The sequence below is a fragment of the Pteronotus mesoamericanus genome, unplaced genomic scaffold (assembly GCF_021234165.1).
Source record: "Pteronotus mesoamericanus isolate MK-2021 breed Mesoamerican mustached bat unplaced genomic scaffold, CSHL_Meso_final scaffold_232, whole genome shotgun sequence".
NCBI classification, from domain to species: Eukaryota; Metazoa; Chordata; class Mammalia; order Chiroptera; family Mormoopidae; genus Pteronotus; species Pteronotus mesoamericanus.
In genome coordinates, this window is record NW_026555311.1 from 18447416 (window position 1) to 18472228 (window position 24813).

Here is a 24813-nt window from a genome sequence, read left to right on the forward strand (position 1 = left end):
TTAGAGAAAGGGTAGGGCAACAGGAGTCCATTGATTTCCCTGCTGACATTTATCCGCTCCCCTTGTTTTTGGTCCTGAATCTCAAGTACACTTTTGTGGGCCTTGGAGCCTTGGTGTCTCCTGGGCTCTTCAGAGTTATTGGAATGGCTTTTCCTCAGTGTACATCCTCTTCCCCACCTTCAGGAAAAGTTGGACCATAACTTTGACTGTATGAGTTTCATTTAATGCCACTACTCCACTTGCCAAAATGTTTTTTGAAACATTTTCTTGCACCCTGGATGTCTCCGCTTTCTCTTGATGATGGTATATTTTGCATACTTTTACTCTCTTTTTAGTGGGATGGGGCTTAGGGATACTACCATGTGTTGTTAATATGTCATGCTTAACCAGGTAGGAAATTTGGAAATTTAAAGTTTATAAATTTAAACAACAGGATTTAAACAAGATATAAATAATAAAAAGAAAGCAATTTTTAAAATGTTAAGTAAAGTATGTACAAAAATTGTGACTTTTTAGTTTCTGGAGATCAGTGCATGCATTTAATTTGAGCGTTTCCTTCATATTATTCTTAATACAATGCAAGAAAAATCTTAAATACTTATTTTTTAAGGGACATTTTTCAGGAATTTTGCTATTTTTATTCTTCAAATTTATAAACAGGGCTTAATAAGTAAGATCCAAAGAATGGGAACTAAGACTAAACATTCAACTGGCTGAAGATAAAACTTCACTTTTTGAAGTTCAAAGTGTGTTAAAAGATGTCTTTGATTTTGACAAACAAAAAAAAATGTTTTTGATTTAAAAAAAATTGTAAGGCTTTGCATTTGCTAAAACTGAAAAAAATGAACTGTGAACAACAGTTTAATCTTGGTAGCTAATATGCATCAAAACCCTGTTTTCTTGAACTGTAACTGAATGAAAACTGTGCTGTGGTTCAGATCTCACTTCTCTCTGACCTGCTGTTTTAAAAATAGGAAACAAGTAGAAATTTAAAATTGAGGTAGGATTACCCCTACATCCAAAGAAATAAAAGACGAAGAATTGATTCTGAACATTAAAAAACCATAGTAGCATATTAACATTAAGTTTAAGGCAATGTAACATAGTTTCATATGAATTTCTATTTATTTGCAGAAAAGAAAGTCAGTATTTTCACACTGGGCCTAACAAAATGTCTGCAATTAATAAATCTCCAGTAATCTAAGGTCTGCTCCTTGGTCCGGCCATTTTGGAAACTGAACAAGGTCACTCAATATGTCATGCACCACTAAAAATACCAAAATATAAATTTATTAGAATGTACTAAGAAGTACCTGTGCCAAATAAATCACAATAGTCTTGTCAGTTGTTTAGCAAATCCTCTTTCCAAGTGTCATATCAAATTATAGAGAACTAGGTCATGTTAACAAAGAGCATAGCCAATAAAAGGGTAAACCTTTACAGAAAGGGAACGCTTTCACCTGTCTGCCTTAGTTATAGAAACCTGAAAATTGTCTTAGAAAGCTTTCTTTTTTCAAGTATTCTTACCCAGCTCCAAAAAGCACATGTCATAAAAACAAATCTTTATAGGAGATCTCTTGTAGTGTTGGTATCGTGTTCAATACATGTTGGTTGTCTGACTGTTAATTGAGTGATAACCTCATGTTAATCACTCATTTATGTGTATACTTTCATTCCTTGATTGAACAGAAGTATTTGGTGGAGTGACGTTGCTATCTTTGAAAGAATGTAAGACTTTAAGAGGAAGTCAAATGGATTTTGAGGAAGGAAGGGGATGATCAAATGGTCAAAACCACCTTAGCTAGAGTTAACCAAAATGTTGTGATCACAGCACTGTTGTGTCTGACTGACATATGTTACATAGGCCATAGAAACCACACTAATATTGAGGAAGCATTCAGTCCTTCACAGAATCACATTTACACATCATTTTCACTTGGTGTTCACAGATGACAAATCCCAGACAATTTTGAGTCTTTTCCCCAGACTATGGTGGTTCACCTAATTGAGGCCTATAGCTTCCCATAAGCTACTGAAACTGTTTCTATTAACAAAACATACGTATTGCCAGAAAATTCCATTTCCAGCCTTTGTGCATTAGGTCCCAGAATTTTGCAAATAGCTGATATTTTCTCTCCATATGGCTCAGACTCATGAAGAAACACAGTGCTCATGTAACAAAAATGTATCATAGAGGCCAGAAAAATATTTTTAGCATAAATTTGTTCATTATTTTCTGAATATTTTTGTTGCTTTGGTATAAATGAAAACTGCTTCTTCTTTTCTTAAACAACTTTTTAAAGTATTCTTATATAAGTCTGTGCTGTTAAAGATTGAAGCTTCATCTAACTTCTGTAGCCATCTCTCAGAATTCTCCTTTCACTAGAGTTCTGCTCCCCTTACAGACACAGGGCAGCAGATGTTACTTGAGTCAGCAGAAACAAGTTTTCCTTTGTTCTAAGCAATTTCCTCTTTTGGTATTACAGGCCAGTCTGAACGAATTTTGCCAGAAATCAAAAGGTTTGATAAGAAGGCATGAAAAGTCAATTTCTAGAATAAATGGTGAAAAATCTGCTTACAAGAAAGAATTTAGGTCAGAAATTTGCTTGATGTGTATTGTCAGGCTCAAGAAAGTTATATATATATACACATACATACATATATATATGTACATACATATATATATATATCACTCTCAAATATTTAATATGCTTCTTGCTGGTTTTGGGAACTTGGCAAAGCAAAATGTTGAGTATTAGGTAGATGATCCATACAAGTATCAGTGTTTGCTATCATTAGGTCCCTGTAATCCTGGAAGTTTTCTGATGTATTCTTATTCTCCAAAATCTTCTCCTTCTAGATTTCATGAAGAAAACACACCTCTTCAGATTAATATATTTTCAAAATATGTTAAAAATACAAATACAGAAATCACTTTAATAGATACATTTTGGTTGCTTGCCTTCTAGATAAGTCTTAGGAAAGTGCTTTAATCTCACCAAAAAAAAACCCTCCTAAATTACACTTTTGTCTGCATTACTTCAGTGCCTGTAAAAAGTAAGTCCATGCTGTAGCCCGGGATCATCACAGCGGGTGGCCTTCCATTGATCTGAATATCTTGATTCTGTTGCTAGATTTGGAGACAAAGAACTCTGTGTGCCTTTGGACTTAGTTTTTATGTAAGACAATGTCTGGGTTGGGGTGGCGGGAGCGGGAATTATGTCGTTGACTAATAGAGCAAAAAGTACTTCGGACGGAACTACAACAACTCTTGTTTTTCAAGAACTGAGGTTCATAGAGAAAATGAGACTCTTCTGGGTAACAGGACAGAGTAAAAGCAGGGGTGGGATTTAGTGCATGGTCCTTTCTCCTTCTATGCATATCATAATGATATGGAAGAAACAGTACTTGATTCTGGGAAACTCTTTACAAGTTAACTTACTCTAATGCTTACTTTTCCCATTTTTGATAGAAAAATGAAAATGAAACCTCACAGATAAGGTTCAAATGTTTGAGAATGTACATCCAGAAATGCTTTCCAGAAATAACATGCCCTAGTCAGCTACACAAATGTGTTCAAGGATATATACACTTGTGATGTTATTTTGTGACAAGCACTTTGTTCAATGCCTGGCCCACAGGAAGCTGTTAATAAATATTAGCTATTTATAGTACTATTATTTGCTTAGGGAGTCCTCTTACAGCTAAAAAGCTGGGAAGAAAAACATTTACTCACAACTTTGAGTATAATTACTGTATCAATCTTCATAATATATGGAAAGTTGAATGAATATAAATAGCTTTATCACCATTGAAATCTGGGAAAACAGACGAAAGAAGCTTAAAAGAATACACTTCCACCAAACCAGCATTGCAAGACATGTTAAAGGGACTGCTTTATGAAGATGAAGATATAGAGCTAGAGAAAGAGGAACACAGGTACAAAAGGAAAAATGGCAATGAATAAGAATCTTTCAGTAGTAACATTAAATGTAAATGGATTAAATATTCCAATCAAAAGACATATGGTAACTGAATGGATAAGAAATATGACCCGCACATATGCAGCCCACAAGAGACCTACCTCAGAACAAAAGACCTACACAGACTGAAAGTGAAGGGTGGGGAAAAAATATCCCAAGCAAACAGACAGGGAAAAAAAGCTGGCATAGCAATACTTATATCAGACACAATAAATTTCAAAACAAAGGTCATAAAAAGAGTTGCAGAAAGGCGTTTCATAATTCTAACGGGAAGACTCCATCAGGAAGCTATAACCCTTGTAAACATATATGCACCCAACATAAGAGCACCCAAATATATAAGGAAAATCTCGGAGAACTTCAAGAAAGATATAGACAGCAACACACTTATAGGAGGGGATTTTAACACCCCACTGTCAACAATGGACAGATCTTCGAAACAAAGAATCAACAAGGACATTGTGGCACTGAATGACACATTAGATCAAATGAGCTTAACTGATATATACAGAACCTTTCACCCTAAAGAAGCAAAATATACATTCCTTTCAAATGCATATGGAGCATTTTCAAAGACAGACCACATGATAAGGCACAAAACAAACCTCAATAAATTCAAGAAAATTGAAATCATATCAAGCATTTTCTTGGACCACGAGGGCTTGAAACTAGAAACCAACCTCAAGGGAAAAACTCAAAAACAGTTGAATACATGGAGACTGAATAACACCTTTTAAAACAATGAATGGATAAACAATGAGATCAAGAAAGAAATCAAAATGTTTCTGGAAACAAATGAAAATGAACACGCAACAACCCAAAACCAATGGGACACAGTGAAAGCAGCCCTGAGAGGGAAGTTCATAGCAACACAGGCCTACCTAAAAAGGATAGAAACATTTCAAATAAACGACCTAACCCTACATGTAAAAGTACTAGAGGAACAAAAACAAACAAAACCCAGAGCGAGTAGAAGGAAGGAAATAATCAAGATCAGAGCAGAATTAAATGACACAGAGACTAAAAGAGCAGTTTAAAAGATAAAAAAAATCCAAGAGCTGGTTCTTTGAAAAGATAAACATAATTGATAAACCTTTAACCTATATTACTCACCAAGAAAAAAAGAGAGATGATCCAAATAAATAAAAAATGAGAGAGGAATCAAGATGGTGGAGGAGTGAGTGGAAGTCACACTGACCTTCTCGCAGGACCAACCTGGCATTACAACTAAATTGTGGAGAAATCACCTGGAACAAGCAACTGAACAATAGTGAGAGAGGAGCCTTGTGACCTCGGACAGACAGAAGAATCAGCTTTAGCACAATATAACTGCCACTTACTCTGAGCTCCGGCAAAGGTTGGGGCAGAGTGGGCTAGAGACACCTGAGGAGAGACTGGAGATGGAGGCTTTGGGGAGAGAACGAAGAGAGTAACTGGCAAGATCCCAGTGTTGACTCCTCCCCCATATGGCAGCAGCCATCTGCCTCAGGCAGACCACTCTCCTGAGTGACAGCAGCGAGAAACAACCCAATAACTCCACCCCCAGGAGGGACTCTGCCCTGCCCTGCGGTGTCTCTGCTGGTCTGCTGAGTGCAGAATGACTAGATTAACAGCTGAAGGAGACAGCCAGAGACAGTAGAATCCTGGAAGTCTTGAATAGACTGCCTAAGGTCAGACAGGGTCAACATCTGACATCATCAGAGGCAGATCCAGAAAGAAAAAAAAACCCAGTGGTCTCCTACCATAGAAGTTCACACCACGAAGTCAGGAAATCAAGGCAGATCAATTTAAGAAGCGGAAGCAATAAAGAGTCTCACACATAATGGGAAGACAAAGAAACATCCCCCTAGTCAAAGGGAAAGGAGGAACCCCCAGAAAGAGAAATAAATGAAATAGAGGCAAGTAAACTATCAGATATTGAGTTAGAAAGAAAGAAAGAAAGAAAGAAAGAAAGAAAGAAAGAAAGAAAGAAAGAAAGAAAGAAAGAAAGAAAGAAAGAAAAGAGAAAGAAAGGAAGGAAGAAAGAAAGGAAGGAAGAAAGAAAGGAAGAAAGAAAAAAAGGGAGGAAAGAAAGGGGAGGGAGGGAGAGAAGAAGGGAGGGAGGGAGGGAAGAAAGGAAGGAACAAAGAAAAGAAAGAATGAAAGAAAGGAAAGAAAGAAAGAAAGAAAGAAAGAAAGAAAGAAAGAAAGAAAGAAAGAAAGAACAACTAGACCACCAACTTACACTTCATACAAGAATAAACTGAAAGTGATTAAAAGACATAAATATAAGTCATGACACCATAAAAACCCTAGAGAAAAAACATAGGCAGGAAACTCTTGGATATTTAACGCAGCAATATTTTCACTGATACATTCCCTAGGGCAAGGGCTATAATGGAAAGAATAAACAAATGGCACCTCATCAAACTAAAAAGCTTCTGCACGGCTAAAGAAAACATCCACACAATGTAAAGGGAACCTACTGTATGGGAAAACATATTTGCCAATGATACCTTGGACAAGGGTTAGATCTCCAAAATATATAAAGAACTCACATGACTTCATGCCAGGAAGACAAACAATTCAATTAAAAAATGGGCAAAGGACCTGAACAGACACTTCGCTAAGGAGGACATATACAGGGCCCAGAGGCATATGAAAAGATGCTCAGCATCACTAGCCATTAGAGAAATATGAATTAAAACCACCATGAGATACCATTTCACACCGGTCAGAATGGCCATCATTAAAACAAATCAACAAACAAGTGCTGGAGAGGTTGTGGAAAAAGGGGAACCCTAGTACTCTGTTGGTGGGGATGCAGACTGGTGCAGCTTCTGTGGAAAACAGTACAGAATTCCCTCAAAAAACTAAAGATGGAACTGCCTTTTGGTCCAGTGATCCCACTGTTGGGACTATACCCTAGGAATCCTGAGTCACCAATTTGAAAGAACCTATGCACCCCAATGTTCATAGCAGCATTATTTTCAATAGCCAAGTGTTGGAAACAGCCTAAGTGCCCAGCAGTAAATGAGTGGATCAAAGAGCTGTGGTACATTTACACAATGGAATACTATCCTGCAGAAAGAAAGAAGGAACTCCTACCCTTCATGGCAGCATAGATGGAACTGGAGAGCATTGTGCTAACTGAAATAAGTCAGGCAGTGGTGAAAGACAAATACCATATGATCTCTCCTATAAGTGGACCCTAATCAACAAAACAAACAAATGAGCACAATAGAACCAGAGATTTGGAAATAAAGAACAAATGGACAGTGACACCAAGGGAGGGGGAGAGGGAGGGGAAGGAGGAAGGGGTAATGGGGAAGGAAGGGGAAGAGGCAAGCAAAGAAACAAATAGAGGACTCATGAGCACGGACAATGGGGGTAGATTGACTGTGGGAGTGAGGGGGTGTGGTAGGGGTGAGCAATGGGGAAAAAGGTGGGACAATTGTAACTGAATGACAATAAATTTTTAAAAATTTTTTGCAGCAAAAAAGAAAAAAGAAAAGAAAGAGATCCCCAAACAACAACCATCACCATCAAATCAGGAAAGCTCACAGTACTCTGTTAATTGCTCAATGTATTTGCAGAGTGGGCCTCTTTTGCATTCACTCCCTGGCACGTTCTTCCTTCAAAATTCAAATTTGTTCGGTTTGGACCCTTGGGGAAAAAAAATCCTATATCCAAAAATCACTATTAAAAAAAAGAAATAAGAAATCTGGGAAAACAAAGATGCTAAACACTTGCAAATACATTTCAATTACCTAAATAAGATAGAAGCAGGAAGAGAAACATATTCTTCACTTCCTGCTTCTTCATCATGGGTTTAAATACTTTAGTTTTAGATGTTTTAGTTTCTCAAATAACTGACTATGAAAAAGACATCAAGAAGCCAAGGAAAGAAAGTTCTGTGGGTTTCTCCTGGAGACTTCCTTTTTTCTCCACCAGCACAGCAGCTAGATGATGTACAAGTGGGTTTGTTTGAACACTTCCCCTTTACCAAAATACATAAATAAAGAGGAACTAATGTGTCAGCTATTTTTAAAAATATTATATTTATTATTTATTTTTCCATTATTAAAGAAATAAGCAATAACCACTGATTCTTATCAAGCAGTAGGTGCCTGCCAAGTGATGCACTGAATGCACTAGCTTTTCCATCCAAAATTCCTAGGCAACTTACCTAATTGCCCCATATCTCTGTGTCCTCATCTGAAGAATGGGGATTAAACATAATTCAAATAAGGGCAAAAGATTTTTTTTTAGTGTAAGTTACAACTCAGTGAAAGATAATAAATACATGTTAATTTTGTATAGCTCCCTCCCATTCCATTTGTACTTGATTTATACCTATCTATTTGGCAGGTGAGGGGCTGTAATTATGTCTTTGTGATTAAACTTTATATAGACTAATATTTATATTTATTTCCATGTCTTACATTTAAAATAAGTGAGCGTAAACACAGTTTTTTTCAAAGTTTAAAGCACTTAGAAATAGGCAATGTTATATGACCGATCGTTTGCTATTGCTGCCTGTGAGTATAATTTTCTGGAAATTGAAAGCCAGCCTGTCATCAACATGTTTCATGGATAATCTACAAGTCCAATAACACACAAGCAGGTGTTTTATTATCTTTTCACTGAGCTGTCCTCATAGAATAACTGGAATTAATTTCTGCACTAAGGAATAAAAAATTTTTTAAAAAATATTTACACACTTGTTACGAATCTGTAGAAAGATTATCAACAAGTATATCAGAATATTCCACTCCAGGTTTACTTTAAGCAATATGGCTCTTCTGAGAAGTGAGTGTAAATAAAATATACTAGTAGCAGTGATAATCTAAAGAGTCCCTGTAAAAATGTGAATTGTGGGGGAATATAAATTGAGACCATTCATTCATCAAATACATACCAGTGCCAACGATGTGACCTGCACATGTCTCGATTCAGAAGACACAATAGTAAACTAAACAATAGAGTGCCTACCTTTATGGGGCTTCCATTGTATTGCAGCAGACAAATAAAACCCACTGTGTTGTCAGACACTCTGATGAATAAACACACAGCTGGTAAAGGATGAGACAGTTGGAGGAGGGTTCCGGTGAGGAGGAGGTGAGCCAAGGATTCTCCAAACAGACCTGATGCAGTGAGGAAGCAAGCTAGGTGCATATCTGTAAAGAGGGTTCACTTGCATTGACACTTTCTCATTCTCCAGAAGCCCATGTGCAGGGTTTTATAAATAAACGGACTGTAACAATAGGCACACATCACACCATTGAATTTGACTTAACCAGCTGTATGCAAATATGTCAGGTTAGGTATACCTAGATATTCTATAAAATGCCAAGAATAACCACAAGTCTTTGCAGGCTTGAACTATTTGGCAGGCATATCGCATTTAAGAAATGAATGAAGGAAGAAACTAATTGAAAGTAAGGTGGAAGTAAGTCGCCTCTTCTCTCATTGGCTTGTGACCATCAGTTACTCATTATATAAACCCAGTTTGCAGTCACATACGAGGGCATAGAAGAAACTAGAGACTCTACAGAGACACAGCACAAGTAAGTGATATGATTGACCTCTATAAAGATAAAAAATGAGATAGTGTTTACTCTTCACTTCAGGATTTTACTCTTATTACTGTCATATTCTGTGTGTGACTGAGCAACTGTCTTGAGACTCTTTTTCACCATTTCACTCACTTGGACCTTGCCTCATTTGGAGTCCCTCTATGTTCGTGGCGAAGTGGAAATCAAATGGTAATTTTTAAAAGAAATGCAGGTACAGGCGATTTTAAAAGATCTTTCAAGTGGATTTTATCATAGAAAATACTGTCAATACCAGAGGGAAAATCCTGTCCTAATTAGGGTTTGTGAATTGTTCTGGAATTTTCCCAAGTGATATTTTCAATGTGTGAAGCAGTAAAGAATTCCATAATTCTTCACTTTCTTTTTTTTTTTAAGTTTAGAGATTTTAGTCTTCCCTGTCACCCTGTGTAATAAGTATTATTATTATTATTGGAAGGAAGAGGGAAGATGGACATGAGTGGGCAAATTTTCTGTGTCTCTGTGGGGAAGAATTAAAGAGTTAACACATCAAACATTCTTAGCATAGTGTCTAGCACATAGTGCTTAGTAAATTTTGGCCAAAACTTTATTATAGTGCTCGCCACCAGGGGCAGGACTAGGCTGGGACAAGTGAAGTGAGTGAGGCACCTAGGACACACCGTTTAGGGGGCACTTACTCTCAGGGGTGGACAGATGCCAATTCTGCACTTGTAGAGACTGAGTATCTCCTTGAGAGGAAGAGCTTCTTTTAAGCATGGAAAGAAAAAAAACAACCACCAAATAATAAAGAACAAAAATACAAAAAAACCCTCAGGTATTTTATTTGTAATATTTTCTGTCACTTTAAGGCTCATTTTGTTGATGTGTCCCTATGTGTTGCCAAAAATTGCAGTCTATCATCATTTGTTTTCAAAGATCACTTAAGGCATTTACCCCAGGCCAGAAATTTGAACTCACAGACCCCAAAGGATATTTTAATTACTCCTCTTGCTTTGGATTTAATGTGAGGCAATTAATTTAAGTAATTAGTTAATCTTTGATAGGAAAATAGACATCTTGCTTTTGCTAATTCAAAATTTAACATCTGATGTTTGATTGAAATCCATAACTTAGTTAAAAATTCTTATATTTATCTATTGTCCTACAATTTAACTCCACCTGGCAACTTTTCCAGAACTGAACTAGAAATGCTCAAGTATACTGTGAATGAAGGAAATTAGCATTCTTTACCACCAACTGTAAGTGGGTTATACAGTGCTGTTTTTTCAATGCCAATATGTGCAAGAAATTCTTGTGTGGATAATAACATTTCACATGATTGCTGTCTGAATCCAATTATTGTATTCCAAAACACTATAGTCTATAAAGTGAGAGTATAAACATTATATTCTAATTATTACTGGTCAGGTTAAGATGTAACGAAGTACTGCTGGCAAATTCACAAATACCTGAATTTTTTATACTTAAAACTCATAGGCATGAAAAAATAAATAAATAAAATAAAACTCATAGGCATACATAAAACTGTGTCTAGAATTCCCAGGTATGTTTGAAGTTCCTTTTATTTAAGAGTAAGAGCTCACTCACGTAGGCCGACACTTTCATGATTCTTTTTAGTTAATTTTGTATGAAATGTGAGACTTAGATCTAGGTTCATTGTTTTGCCTATACGTATCCAATTGTTCCAACACCATGTTTGTTGTTTATGCTCCATGTAAAGATTTAATTTCTAAACTAGCTTTGCATGTGTTAAAGCTAAATCTTCTTTTGCATTTAATTGCTCAGTTCATATGAGTTTATGTGTGCAAGTTCCTATCCAGGGTACTTATGAGTCATTAATCGTGTTTTTTGAGAAACTACATATCTTATTTTTCAAACAGAATTCTAAGATGGCTTTTTATTTGCTGAATCAGGACCATCACATGGCTTTCTTTGTAGTGGAAGGAAGGTAGTGGTTAGTTTTAGTTTGTAAAGGAGATCTTTAAGCAGATCAACTTTTACCTTCCTGTTTCTGTATCATCTCAGGAAATGATACGCAGCTTTCCCTATCTACATGGGATTCCTATCACAGAATGACAATGGGACGGCTCAGAAATGAAGTTAACAGAAAGTAAGAGGCCAGCATGACACTAGAATTTGCCTAGGCCAGTCAAATCATATTTAGGCCTATAACCCACCTGGCTGTTATTTCCATGTATTATGCAAAGCTGGAATCTAATTATGTGTATTTTTTCTCTTTTGTCTCAGAACCATTTTAGTCTGGTCCCCTCATGTCCCCACTGTGATGTCATGTCTATTGTGTATATCTGAGGTTCTGTTCTGAGATGTTATGCACTCCTGTGTGTCTAGCTCTGAATCGCACGGTTTTCTACATGTCTTGCTATCTGGTAGGCCCAGTCCTTTCCTTCTGCTCTATTAATTTGTCTTGACTAGTTTGGTCCCTAGCATTTCCATTGGAAATTTAGGATCAGGTTTATCTGTAGGCTCTCTTAGATTTTGAATATAGACAATCATTTTGATTGCAAATGAGGACAATTTTATCTTTCTTTTCCACTCCTTACATATGTTATTTATTGTTATCTCATCTTAGTGAGTTAACTAAGCCATCCAAGACTATGCTGAATGGTAAGGGTAATAGTGGGATTCTTGTTTTTCCTGACATTAAAGAAGATGTTTCTGTTGGCTTTCCATTATGTATGATGTTTTGCTGTGAGTTTTTTATAGAGGCTCTATTATATTTAGGAAGTTTTTCTCTATTTCCAGTTTTCTGAGAGTTGTTTTTTTAAAGATTTTTGAGCACAAATGAGTGATTAATTTTATGAACTTTTTTAAGAAGCATTTATTTTCATCTCCTGAGAAGATAATACATTATGATTTTTCTCTTTTAATCTGTTACTATAGTATATTACAGAGATAGATATTTTAGTGTTAAAACACCTTTCATTCCTGGGATAAGCCTTATCTTGTAATTGTATTTTATTTCTTATACACTACTAAATTTGAGTAGCTAAGTTATTTAGGATATTTATGTTTATAAGTAAAATTAATCTACAATCTTTCTCTTTTATTTGGACTTTTTCCCATTTTTCAATTCTCTGAAACTACTTGAAGAAGACCAGGATTACATTTCCCTTGAAGACTGAGTAAAACTCACCTGCAGTGTCTTCAGGGTCTTGTATTTGTCAATGGTGTAACTAATTACCAATTCGGTATCTTTACTCGTCATTCTTAAATGCAGGCTCTCAGTTTCTTTTTTATTTGATTGTGTTAATTTATATAGCTCTTAAAATTTTCCATCAAGGGTTTAGATTCAGTGACATAAAGTTATTTCTAGTGGTAGTTTATGATTTTTAATAATCTGCTCTATCTGCTGTTATGAACTTACTTTATTTGTAATATTATTTGTGACTCTTCATTTTTTTCCTTCTTTGTCAGTTATACTAGAGGTTTAGAATTTGACCTTTTAAAACATTTTATAAAAATAGCTGTCAGACTCTTATTTCAAAAAATACATTCCTCCAGTCTCTCCACCTTCCATGCAGGATTTTATTCTCCTTTATTCTGAAGAATCTAAACTCCTGGCTGGCCCCCACCTCTCAGAATTTGGGGTCCCGCTCACTGCATTTGTTTCTGTTCATTTTGGCCAAGGCAAAATTCATGTTGCTTTTAATCCTAACTATATATTTTCTTTTTATATTTCATTTTTTATTTTTATGTGCTTGCAGTGGGATAGGTTTGCTAAAGAACATGATCCTGAAGATTTGAGCTCAGTCAAATCACACAAAGCTGGAGTCCCACCTTTACTAGGATAGGAACCACACCTCCCTTTCTTTCTTTCTCCCTCCCTCTCTCCCCTTTCATTCTCTCTTTTCTTCCTTCCTTCTTTTCTTTTCTTTTTTTTTCAGCATTACCTAGAGGAGTCTCCTGCAGGTCATAGTGAAGGCTCAGGAGATGAGCTGTCATTGTTAAGCTCATTGTCTATTTTTTTTTTAGTTGTATATTGTTTTTATTTATTTTTTAAAATTTATTGTTATTCAGTTACAGTTGTGCCTCTTTCTTCCCCATTGTGCCCTCCAACTCCCACAGTCAATCTGTCTCTATTGTCTGTACCCATGAGTCCTCTATTTGTGTTCCCTTGCTTGACCCTTCTTCTTCTATCCCCTGTTATCTCCCTCCCCACTCCCCTCTAGTAACTGTCAGTTTATTCTTTATTTCCAAGTCTCTGGTTCTATTGTACTCATTTGTTTGTTTTGTTGATTAGGATCCACTTATAGGTGAGATCATATGGTATTTATCTTTTACCATCTGGCTTATTTCAGTTAGCACAATGCTCTCCAGTTCCATCCATCCTGCCACGAAGGGTAGGAGTTCCTTCTTTCTTTCTGCTGGGTAGGAGTTCCTTCTTTCTTTCTGCAGGATAGTATTCCATTGTGTAAATGTACCACAGCTCTTTGATCCACTCATTTACTGCTGGGCACTTAGGCTGTTTCCAACACTTGGCTATTGAAAATAATGCTGCTATGAACATTGGGGTGCATAGGTTCTTTCAAATTGGTGACTCAGGATTCTTAGGGTATAGTCTCAACAGTGGGATCGCTGGACCAAAAGGCAGTTCCATCTTTAGTTTTTTGAGGGAATTCTGTACTGTTTTCCACAGAAGCTGCACCAGTCTGCATCCCCACCAACAGAGTACTAGGGTTCCCCTTCCTCCACAACCTCACCAGTACTTGTTTGTTGATTTGTTTTAATGATGGCCATTCTGACCGGTGTGAAATGGTATCTCACGGTGGTTTTAATTCATATTTCTCTGATGGCTAGTGATGCTGAGCATCCTTTCATATGCCTCTGGGTCCTTTGTATGTCCTCTTTGGAGAAGTGTCTATTCTCTCCTTTCTCTTTCAACTAATACTGTGTGCCAAGCACTGTATTTTACACACAATGTTTTCATTACCATTTTACAGATAAGGAGACTAAAGCTAAGAACAGACGACATGCCCAAGACCATTCAGGTAGAAAGTGACAGGGATGACTCCACAACTGTATCTTCCCTTCACCCTTGAACTTGTTCCTTGCTGCACCTCTTGGTGGGGGCTGGGATATGTTTTACTTTCATCCTTTTGGTCCATTGTCCTTAGGAAATAAAGACTTTAATAAAGTGAAATTATTGTGACAGAGACAGTGCTAAATGCAGTAAAAGGGAAATATATATATATACATGTATATATAAAATTCTAGACACTGTCTTCTATACTTATCGTCAGACTTTATTGTAAATTCCCTTAACTATTTTTATTGGCTATCAAAACACTTACTTTAAATTTCTGGGTTTTTTTTTTTTTTTGCTGTGTGTGTGGCTGAGTCATATTCCATTGTATATATACACCACTTCTTTATCCATTTATTTATCGATGGACAATAGATAATAGGTGGCTTCCATATATTGTCTATATAAAGAATGCTGCTATAAACATATGAATGTATATATCTTTTCAACTATTGTTTTAGATTTCTTCAGATAAATACCCAGAAGTAGAGTTGCTGGGTCCTTGTTTATTTATTATTATAGGCTTTGTTTTAAAGTCTATTCATTCGGTATAGGTATTGCTTCCTGAGCTTTTTTTTTGTTTCCATTTTCATGAAATATCTTTTCCACTCCTTTACTTTCAGTCTTTGTGTGTCTTTTGAAACTCCTAATGTTAGTTTTTATGGAAAAGCTTTGCAAAATATAAAAAGGATTTTAAAAATAAGTAACTATCTCCACCTGCATTTACCTTTACTCTTTTTTTCTGTTATTGTTGTTATAAAAATGTGCACATATGTCCTGAAAAACAAAAATCTTCAAGTTTAGGGTTTGTAGATGTGGAAATCAAGAATGCACATTTTTGTTTGGTGGAAAAAATAATTTTACAAGTAACTACAGGAATGCAGTATGCCAGTACAGCTTCATTAATGAGTTCTGACTGTTGAAAGGATGTTCTGGAGGTCAAGATAAGCATTTGTCAGATGTTCACAGAACTGTGCCAAATCTTAGATTTAAAGATATATTTGCAGAGAAATGTAGATAATTACCAATCTATGCCAAGAGTTTTTAAATATCTTCTTTACTTGAGTGAAATACAATATAAAATAACATTATGCTGCAAATTAACAACGAGCAACCCCTTTGTTTTCGTGTAGAATTCAGGAGTTAGACATTGATATTTATGTGGCATTTGACCAAGTGAGAAAAGGTTATATGTTTAAATTTTAATGTTGACCATAATGAACACATATGAATCTACATCTACATATATTCTTTATAAGAAAAATATGTAACTTCTTTTTTGTCATGGAACCATTGACTTATGAAAACAAAAGTCAATTTATTTTTTTCTTTTTAAAAATATATATTTTATTGTTTATGCTATTACAGTTCTCCCAATTTTTCCCCTTTTGCTCCCCCTCCACCCAGAGTCCCCCATTCCCTCAAGCAATCCCCACACTGTTGTCCATGTCCATAGGCCATGCATATATATTCATAAAAGTCAATTTTAAAAATTGTGTAAAGTGCTTTTCAAATAGAAACTGCAACACAGAATGATACTTGTCCCACTCTGAAGATTTTTGTTTTTGTTTTTTTGAGATTTAAAACATGGACCAAGGAGCTGTAACGACTATGCTTTTTATTTCCTTCCTAGATAAGAATTTTACCTTTATTATGATTACATAAAATCTCTCTTATTTTTTCAGAAGGGAATCTACCACTTCACATTTTTAATTTACATTTTTGTACTCTCATATCTTTCCCACTATTTACTTCTAAGCTCAGCATTTCTAAGGGATTTGAAAATACTCTCATTGTTCTGATGGGCAAATCATTTAGTTCCCAACTCTGAGCTTCCTGTGTGTATTTCTTCCCCAGAGGAATTTAGGGCTGTAAATCTTGGAATATTTGTTAGTTTACTCTAGTGAATTCTCCTCTCTACAGGGAACATTCCCTCACATATTGATATGTGCACCATGCACCACATTTCACTTGGGTGGAGACTGGACTGGCTAATGGGAGCGGGACAGGACCAGAATGATTAGGGTGACTCTTTTTAACAAGGAACACCACCTGCAGTCCACAACCTCTGCATATGGAGAACCTGCGCCCAGAGAAGTGGATTCCGTAGAAATCACCATCACCTTCATTTCCTGTATCCTGAGGGAGTGTGAATGGGCAACCAGACAGTTTTTCCTCTGTCATCCTCTCCACTGATAGACACCATAAATGCATGAACTTGAAATATGAAGTTAGTAATCTAGGTTTTTATGATTTGTGTTTGACATTTTATATGATATGATTTCAGGTGGAACTTTGAGGCTTAAGCTCAACTTTTCTTTTTATCTAATATCTTGTTAATATTTTTGAAGACCTATTTAGCAGAGAATAAAACATTTCAACTTGCCACTTTAAATAATTGTTATTTTTATTTATGAAATTACTATAATTATTATTTATTTTTAATGTGCTATATTCACAGTGTTTATTCTTTATTATAAGACCAGTTCAAAATTATTATTATTAATAGTTAATAAATATTAAGTATTTAGCATTGTTTTCAATGCTTTACATGTACTACCTCTTTAAATCCCCAAATCCATATTAGTATCTTTATCTATAAAAAGTAGAATATAAACTTCAGTGAGATTTTGTTTACTAGCCCCAAAATACACAGCAACTAATAGAAGAACTGAATTTCAAATGAAATTGTTTTTTTCTCAGTTTCCTAATTATTATACAATTACAATACAATTTACTAAGAGTGCTTAAAAATTGTTTAAAAACAATGGAAATGACATTATACAAGTCACAGAAAACTCGCAAAATTAAAATGACCTACATCTAGCCAATATAGCTAGTATTAGAAAACTCTCTAAAATATAAGAAAAGTTTGCTTTCTTTCTTCCTTGCTCCTCTAATGAGTGAATGGAGGAATATGTTCAGCATTGCCCCATCCCAGCAGATGTTCCCAAGATAGGGTATATTTGTATGGGGCAAGCAACCCAATAGAGCCGGTAGCATGGATCAGTAAGAAAGAAAAGAGTGCAATGTTTCCCTAGCCTTTGGTTCCTGGAGGGAAAAGTCACAGGTGAGGAAAGGGAGGGAATCAAAAGTTGGCATGGCTGCCTCATGTTCCTGCTGCGTGTACCCTGCCCTTGGAATCCTTACCTAGCTGTCCTCACAAACTCAGCTGTGTCAGCAAAGCAAACAACACACCAAATGTCAAACACCATCCATTACAAGTAACTATAAATAGGACAAAAACATCTTGAAATAAAAAGGTTTGACTCCATCCTCTGAAGGTTACTGTGCAGATCTCTTACTCAGAAGTCTTTTTATAAATATATTTTGAATTTGGTCATTTCACTGGAATGTTCCAGCTAGTTCTTAAAAAGAGAGTCACAGTCTTATTTGAAGTCATTCCTATATGTTATTAGGATGGGATTTATAATTATGGTTTTGAAATACCTTCTAATATCTCCAGTTATCTCAAAAGATGCCACTAAGTTTTTGAAATGTTTCCAAATAAAAATGTTGAAACATCCCTAGAGGGATGTAAAAATAATTTCTCTACTCTTCTCTTTCCAGAATTACATAATGCCAAGCTATAAACTCACTTATTTTAATATGAGGGGAAGAGCTGAAATTATTCGTTACATATTTGCATATTTGGACATAAAATATGAAGACCACAGAATAGAACAAGCTGATTGGCCTGAAATCAAACCAAGTAAGTAGCACAAATAATAGCTGATGAAAATGTAGGAAAAATATGTTTTCAGAATGTTTTCTTTCCTCAGAGAAGTGAAAAAAATAAGGATTTTAATCTCACATAGATTTATATTGAGTACAGCAGTTCAGGCAAGTTAGGTAAATGCTATGAGACCCAGAAAATTTCCTTTTCAAGGTAAAAATACAAACGTCAAAGAAAGAGACTATAAAGATAAACCAATATGAAGTTTTGTCACAAGACCTGAAATGGGGGAATACCAAAGTCAATATTCTTGGCAATTGGAGTTGGATCGGGTTGCTACGGATATCTATAATGCTTTGTCAGTGAATCAGATGTGCTGCTCTAGCAGAAAACCAAACTCAAAATGGCTTAAATAATAAGGAAATGAATTGTATCACATAACTGAAAATCCAGAAGTAGAACAGGTTTCAAAGGATGACTGTATCCATTTTCCTCCTCTATGTGTTGGCTGCATCATGAGACCAGTAGCAGTGTGTTTGCTGCAGTTCCAGCCTCATAACGCTGAACAGCAATATTTAGAGGATATATGAGAAAGAGTAAGAGAGAAAACTGCTTCCTTAAGTATTCCCAAAAGAATGAAAGAAAAACTTTTCCAGAAGACCTCAGCAAATTTCTAATGTATTACTGGCTCATATTGAGTCATGTGTCCATTTCTGAATCAGTCATTGGCAAAGGGGATGGGAAGAATCTTAGAACCATCTAGTGCCCCTCTGAGGTTGAGGAAAGAGGGGTGGATACACAAACAAAACTGGTATCTGTTTTGTCAGGGAAAAGAGCAAATGGGCAAACTGGGTTGGTAACCCAATCAAAACATCCTACTTAGTACTCAGGACAATGAGAAAGGATTGGAAATATTACATTAAACATTACATTAAATAGCATGTGGATCTCAGTAAGCTGTAAGTCATCTGTTAGCCATATTATCTAGAAATACTACCTGAATATTAATTATATGTCTAAAATCCACCTATTTACAACTGGGTTGTTTCAAAGTCACATAAAGATAAAGATGAAGAAGACAACTATTGAGTGCTTGAAGACTATCTGGCACTTGGTAGATACTCTACAGACTTCTACTCTACTTCATTTAATTTCTCTAATGTGCTTACATGGAATGAGTTATTATTTCTATTTTATAGTTGGGATAACTATAAGCATACAGAGTTTAGGTAATTTTTCAAAGATCACAGCCCTAGCAAGGAAGAGCTGATTTTCAAACACGGTCAATTGAATACTAGAGTCCAAGTTTCTTGCACTAGTAGATAATGCCAACAACAATAACACCATGCTAAATGCTATATTAACAATAAATATTCTTAAATTCCTTTTGGAAGCATGAGTTCCTTGAAAGTCACTGCCTCTGTAATCACTTCCTTTTTCTTATCAGAGAATTCTTCTCTGCTGGGATAGAATATTTTATTTTCTGTTTCCATGAAACTTTGTTATTAATATCCAAATATTTCTTCCAATATCACAATTTTTATGTGGGGTTTTTAATTCTGTGAACATAACTAAGTCAAGATGGTTTTCAAGCTATGGAAATGATGCATATAAGAAATTACACATTTTAGATATAAGGCTTTAGAATGCTTCATACCCTATTTTACCTTAAATTTTCATTATGTTATTGAAAATGGAACTGCTGCATTTTCTTAATATTTTTATAAAATTGAAAGGGATCTTAAAGTTTGTGATGGCTAGGGTATAATCTCAAATAACAGAGACACAACACAAAAATGGTTTAAAGATGATAAAAATTTATATCTTTTCCATAAAATCTCAGTTATATGCACTGTAATTTTGTTTTTTAAAATATATATGGGAAAGCAATTAAATACTAAGATGGTTATAATTATGCAGTATGCTATCTTTATTTACTTTTAATGTAGAATTTTTCTATAATATATATTACTTTCTGACAAAAATATAATGTTTAGATAAAAAAACAAAGTAAGACTTACAGATAAAATATTAATATGGTATCTGCTATGAGTCTGTCCTATATTTGTACAAATATCTTTGCTGCCTTACTATATAGTTCAAATAGTCCCTCATCAAAAAAGATTTCCTTTTTTATTTTTATTACTTGTTTATTTTAATGTTTTATTGTTCATGCTATTATATTTGTCCCACGTTTCCCCTCTTGTCCCCCTCCACCCAGCCCATCCCCTGCTTCCTTAGTCAATATCCACACTGTTGTCTATGTCTATTGGTCCTTCATGTATGCTCTTTGACTAATGCCTTTATCTTCTTTCAGTCAGTCCCTACCTCCACTCTCTCCTCTTACAGCTGTCAGTCTATTTCTTGACTCCATGATTCTAGTTCTATTTTGCTCATTAGTTAATTTTGTTCATTAAATTCCTCTTATAAGTGAGATCATATGGTTTTTGGTTTTCACTAACTGACTTATTTCACTTAGCATAATAGTCTCATAATAGCATAATAGTTCAACCCATGCTGTTGCAAAAGGCAGGAATTCCTTCTTTCTCTCTGCTGTGTAGTATTCCATTGTGTAGATGTACCACAGGGTTTTAATCCATTTCTCTACAATGGGCACTTAGGCTGTTTCCAAATCTTGGCTATTGTAAATAGTGTTGCTATGAACATAGGGGTGCATAAATTGTTCCGAATTAGTGTTTTGGGATTCTTAGGGTATATTCCCAGCAGTGAAATTGCTGGGTCAATACAAAAAAATGATTTCTAAATCATAACATAAGTCAAACTCTTCATATTACTCAGACTATTTTAAAAAATAATTAATGTGACCCCTGAGTAAGGCCTCAAAAATTAATGAAGCTTTAAACAGAAAACATTTTTTTAAAGAATTAAAAAGTAAACATATGTAAGTATATAAGATAATGTATGGTATAATATAGAGTTTTACAGTAAACCTGGGTGTTAAACCTGGTTCTGTCATGACCGTTATAGCAGGTCTTCTAATAAACAACCCTATTTTTTAAAACTTATAAAATGTAGAGATTCCACTCATGGGTGCTTTATGTCCCTTTTAGGATAAATCTTCAAGAATTCATGATTTTAAAATCATGCTTTGTAGCCCTGGCTGGATAGTTCAGTTTTTTTAGAATGTTGTCTTGATACACTGAGCTTGTGAGTTCTACCCCCAGTTAGCGCACATACAAGAATCAACCAATGATAAGTGGAACTTAATCAACAGAACAAACAAGCAAACAAAATATAACCAGAGACATTGAAATAAAGAACAAAGTGACAGTAACCAGAGGAGAGGGAGGGGGGATAACAGGGGAAAAAAGGGAAAGGATCATCAAGGAACATGTATAAAAGACACACAGACAAAGCCAAAAGCAGGTAGGATCGAGGGTGGAAGGTGGGGATGGGTGGAGTGGAGGGAGTTGTGGAGGGGAAATGGAGAAAACTGTACTTGAACAACAATAAAAATATTTTTTTAAAAAGAATCAACCAGTGAATGCATAAATAAGTGGACCAACAAAGCAATGTCTCTCTCTCTCCCCCTTCCCCTCTCTCTCTAAAAAAAATCAATAAACAAAAACTTTTTAAAAACAAAATTATGCTTTGTTTTCACAACTGTCAATAAACAATGGAGATATTGTAACTTTTGATTTTATTATGGAAGCTGATTCCTTCCTTGTTTTATTTTAAGCTCTTCCATTTGGCAAAATTCCTATTTTGGAAGTTGATGGAGTTTATCTTCACCAGAGCCTAGCAATAGCAAGATACTTGACCAAAAACACAGGTAATATGTTTATTGTGTTTTAAGATTTTTGATAACAGAAAAAATACATGATATATATTCAGTACTCATTAAACAACTTTATTATTGAACACTATAGTGCAAAGAAGAATGGAATTCAATGCTAGAGAAGTGTAAATGTACCATATGTCCTGATTTAACTTTCTTTTTGTTCTTTTTATTTTTTTGTGCTTCAACACAGTTTACTTCTCCTCTAATTGAGGCATTGGCTTTGAAAAAATGTAGTTTGGTTAGAATATAGGTGAGTGATGTCTCTGGAAGTAGAAAATAATCTTATTGAGAAAGTAAGTTTCAGGAGATAAAAGCAATCTTTAGAATATAAAGTGAGTTTTCTATCCCACCCTTGAATGATTTGCCTTTTTTCTTAGAAAGAAAACCAAAAACTTTTTGTTTGGGAGAAAACATGTCCTCTGTCAGCTGGAGCTGAGTGACAGAAGCAGCCTACACTGTAGCTTCTCAGCCTCACCAAGTTCCATCTCCTTTGTTTAAGCACATGTGGTCACTGGACACATTGTGTTTGCTGACATCTAGGAGAGTAGCATTCTATATGCCATTCCCATATGCAGCCCTGACCTGTCAGTTATTGCCCATCTTACCTTTAGATGAGAACTAAGGAGTCCCATCTTGAAAAGATATAAAAGATGTCCATATGGAGAGAAGTCAGATGGTGACATAACCTGTAGAAGGAATTGAAATCTGTTCCAACCAGTCCTTGTGGACATATCTCTTCCTTGTCCTTTTTGGCTCTGAATATAATTTGCAATGCTCCGTGGGTGGGAGGGGAAGGAGATCTTCTTCTAGTGCCATCTTGCTCTTCACCATGAGGAGAGAACACAGAGCTGATTGGTTAGAGTCCATGCTATGGGCTGGGCCACACTAACAAGTTATGCACAGCAGATCAGCCTATTTTCTATTTCCTGTTTCCATGAGCCTGAAACACGGAGCCCATTGGACCCTTCTTTCTTTCTTGATCTCTCTGGTGCTCTCCTGTCATGAAGCTAATTTGGGAAACTTTGAAGTTTGGTCATCTGGCTCTCTCTCCAGGTCTCCTCATGTGTGTATCAAGACTCTATTTCCTGTCTTAAGTCTTGGTAGTCAGTGGGTGGCATATTTTAGATGCAGATTTTGTCAGAAGGAGTGGCCCTAATTACGGCTCCAGTAGAATAAACCAGATAGCCAGGGATGCCAGAGAACCAGGTGATGGGCCCTGGTTAATCATTATTTCCCATTTGTTCATCAAGAACCCCACAGGGAAGAGACAAAGACTGTTCTCTTGTTTTTCTTGTCTGTTGTCTGGCTGTGTGTATCAGAGATCCCAAATAATGATATAAATGAGACAGGCATCATTCCTCTCTCATATAAGGTCTGCATTGTCATGACAACCTTGCTCTACAAAGGCATCGCAGTCCCAGGCTCCCTCTAACTCATAGCTGCCCCATCCCCAAGATGTTGCCTTTATCTCCATGGTCCAAATGGGCTCACTTTCTGATTTGTGATCCAGCTGGCATGGAGAAGAGCTGCAACGTGGACTGGGGACAGGGGTCAGCTAGCTGCAGCCTGTGGACTGGCCACCTATTTTTGTTAACTCAGTTTTATTGGACCATGGCCACCCTCATTTCCTTGAGTATTGTCTAAGCTGAGTAGCTGCAATAGAGAGAATATAATGTGGCCAAGAAAACCTAAACTATTTACTTTCTGGCCATTTAAGAAAAAAGTTTGCTGACCCTTTCATTTAGGGCATCCAGAGGCAGACTTCTGCTCACACTCCACTATTGACCTTAGTCACATAGATACACCTAGCTGCAAGAAAGGCTGGGAAACGTAGTCTTTATGCTAGGTGGCTAGTGGCCTATCTAGAATATCAGTTATTACTAAAGGGAAGTGACGACTGCAGGACAACAGCTATCTTTTCTCTTCTGGATCATGTGTTCTTTGGCCAGACTTTGGTGCCTGTTATTTTAAAATTCTGAACTTAGAAACCAGGTTTCTATCTATATTCATTTACAACCATGTTGATTTCTTTTATCACCTCTGCTTTCCTTTCCTCATTGGGATATTTTGCCACATCAGAACCAGAGTTTCATTCAAGAGCTGACTTCACTCTTAGAGTCTCTTTCCTGAATGCCTTTGTCTTCAAGTATAGAGTAAGTGCCTGGCTATGTTGGCTGCCCTGTCACTTCCTGTCACAAAGTCTCTGTTGGCATGATCACTCCACTCCACCATTCCACATCTCTGTTAGGACCTGGTCCAAAGCAGAAATCCCCCTCCACTTCTGGGAATGGAAAGCACCCCTAAGGCAAGTTAGGAACTTGTATTCTTGATGGTGGGTAAGCAGGAGTCTGAGAAGAAGTCTTTAAAAATAAGGTCCCACCTACCCCTTTCCTGCCATATCCTATCTCTGGTCAACTTTCTCCCATTGTCTCCCTCAATGATAACTCCTCATGCTTTATCCTCAACATGCAAGCCCTCAGCTTTGTGGATTCATGGAGCAGTCATGTCGTTTCTTAATATTCCTCCTTCCTCATTGCTCTGCCTCTTTTAAGTACTTTTCTGAGGCTATATTAAATCTTTAGTCTCATTACAACATCTTGGTTACACTCATGAGATCGTATTCACCACCCTGGGTTCTGGCTTCAATCTTGGACTTGCTCGTGACTCATGTACTATTTGCATGTGAGTGCAGAACAACTGAGAATTGGATCTGGGCAAAATTTAATGTTACTATGCACTATGTGAGAAACAAG

At 36.1% G+C, this 24813-nt stretch overlaps 1 protein-coding gene across 3 annotated transcripts in view; it reads left to right on the forward strand.

Annotated features, from left to right (window-relative positions):
- HPGDS (hematopoietic prostaglandin D synthase) overlaps window positions 1-24813 on the forward strand; it is a 127953-nt gene that overhangs the window by 65772 nt on the left and 37368 nt on the right. Inside the window, exons 1-4 of one of the 3 annotated variants that reach the window (XM_054591729.1) lie at window positions 9479-9532; window positions 11564-11648; window positions 18153-18294; window positions 21959-22051. In XM_054591729.1, the coding sequence (XP_054447704.1) occupies window positions 18162-18294; window positions 21959-22051 (226 nt within the window). In that variant the 5' untranslated portion in view covers window positions 9479-9532; window positions 11564-11648; window positions 18153-18161. Of the gene's footprint in view, window positions 1-9466; window positions 9533-11563; window positions 11649-18152; window positions 18295-21958; window positions 22052-24813 lie in introns of those variants that run through there. The other 2 variants (XM_054591728.1, XM_054591727.1) reach the window with 2 other exon arrangements.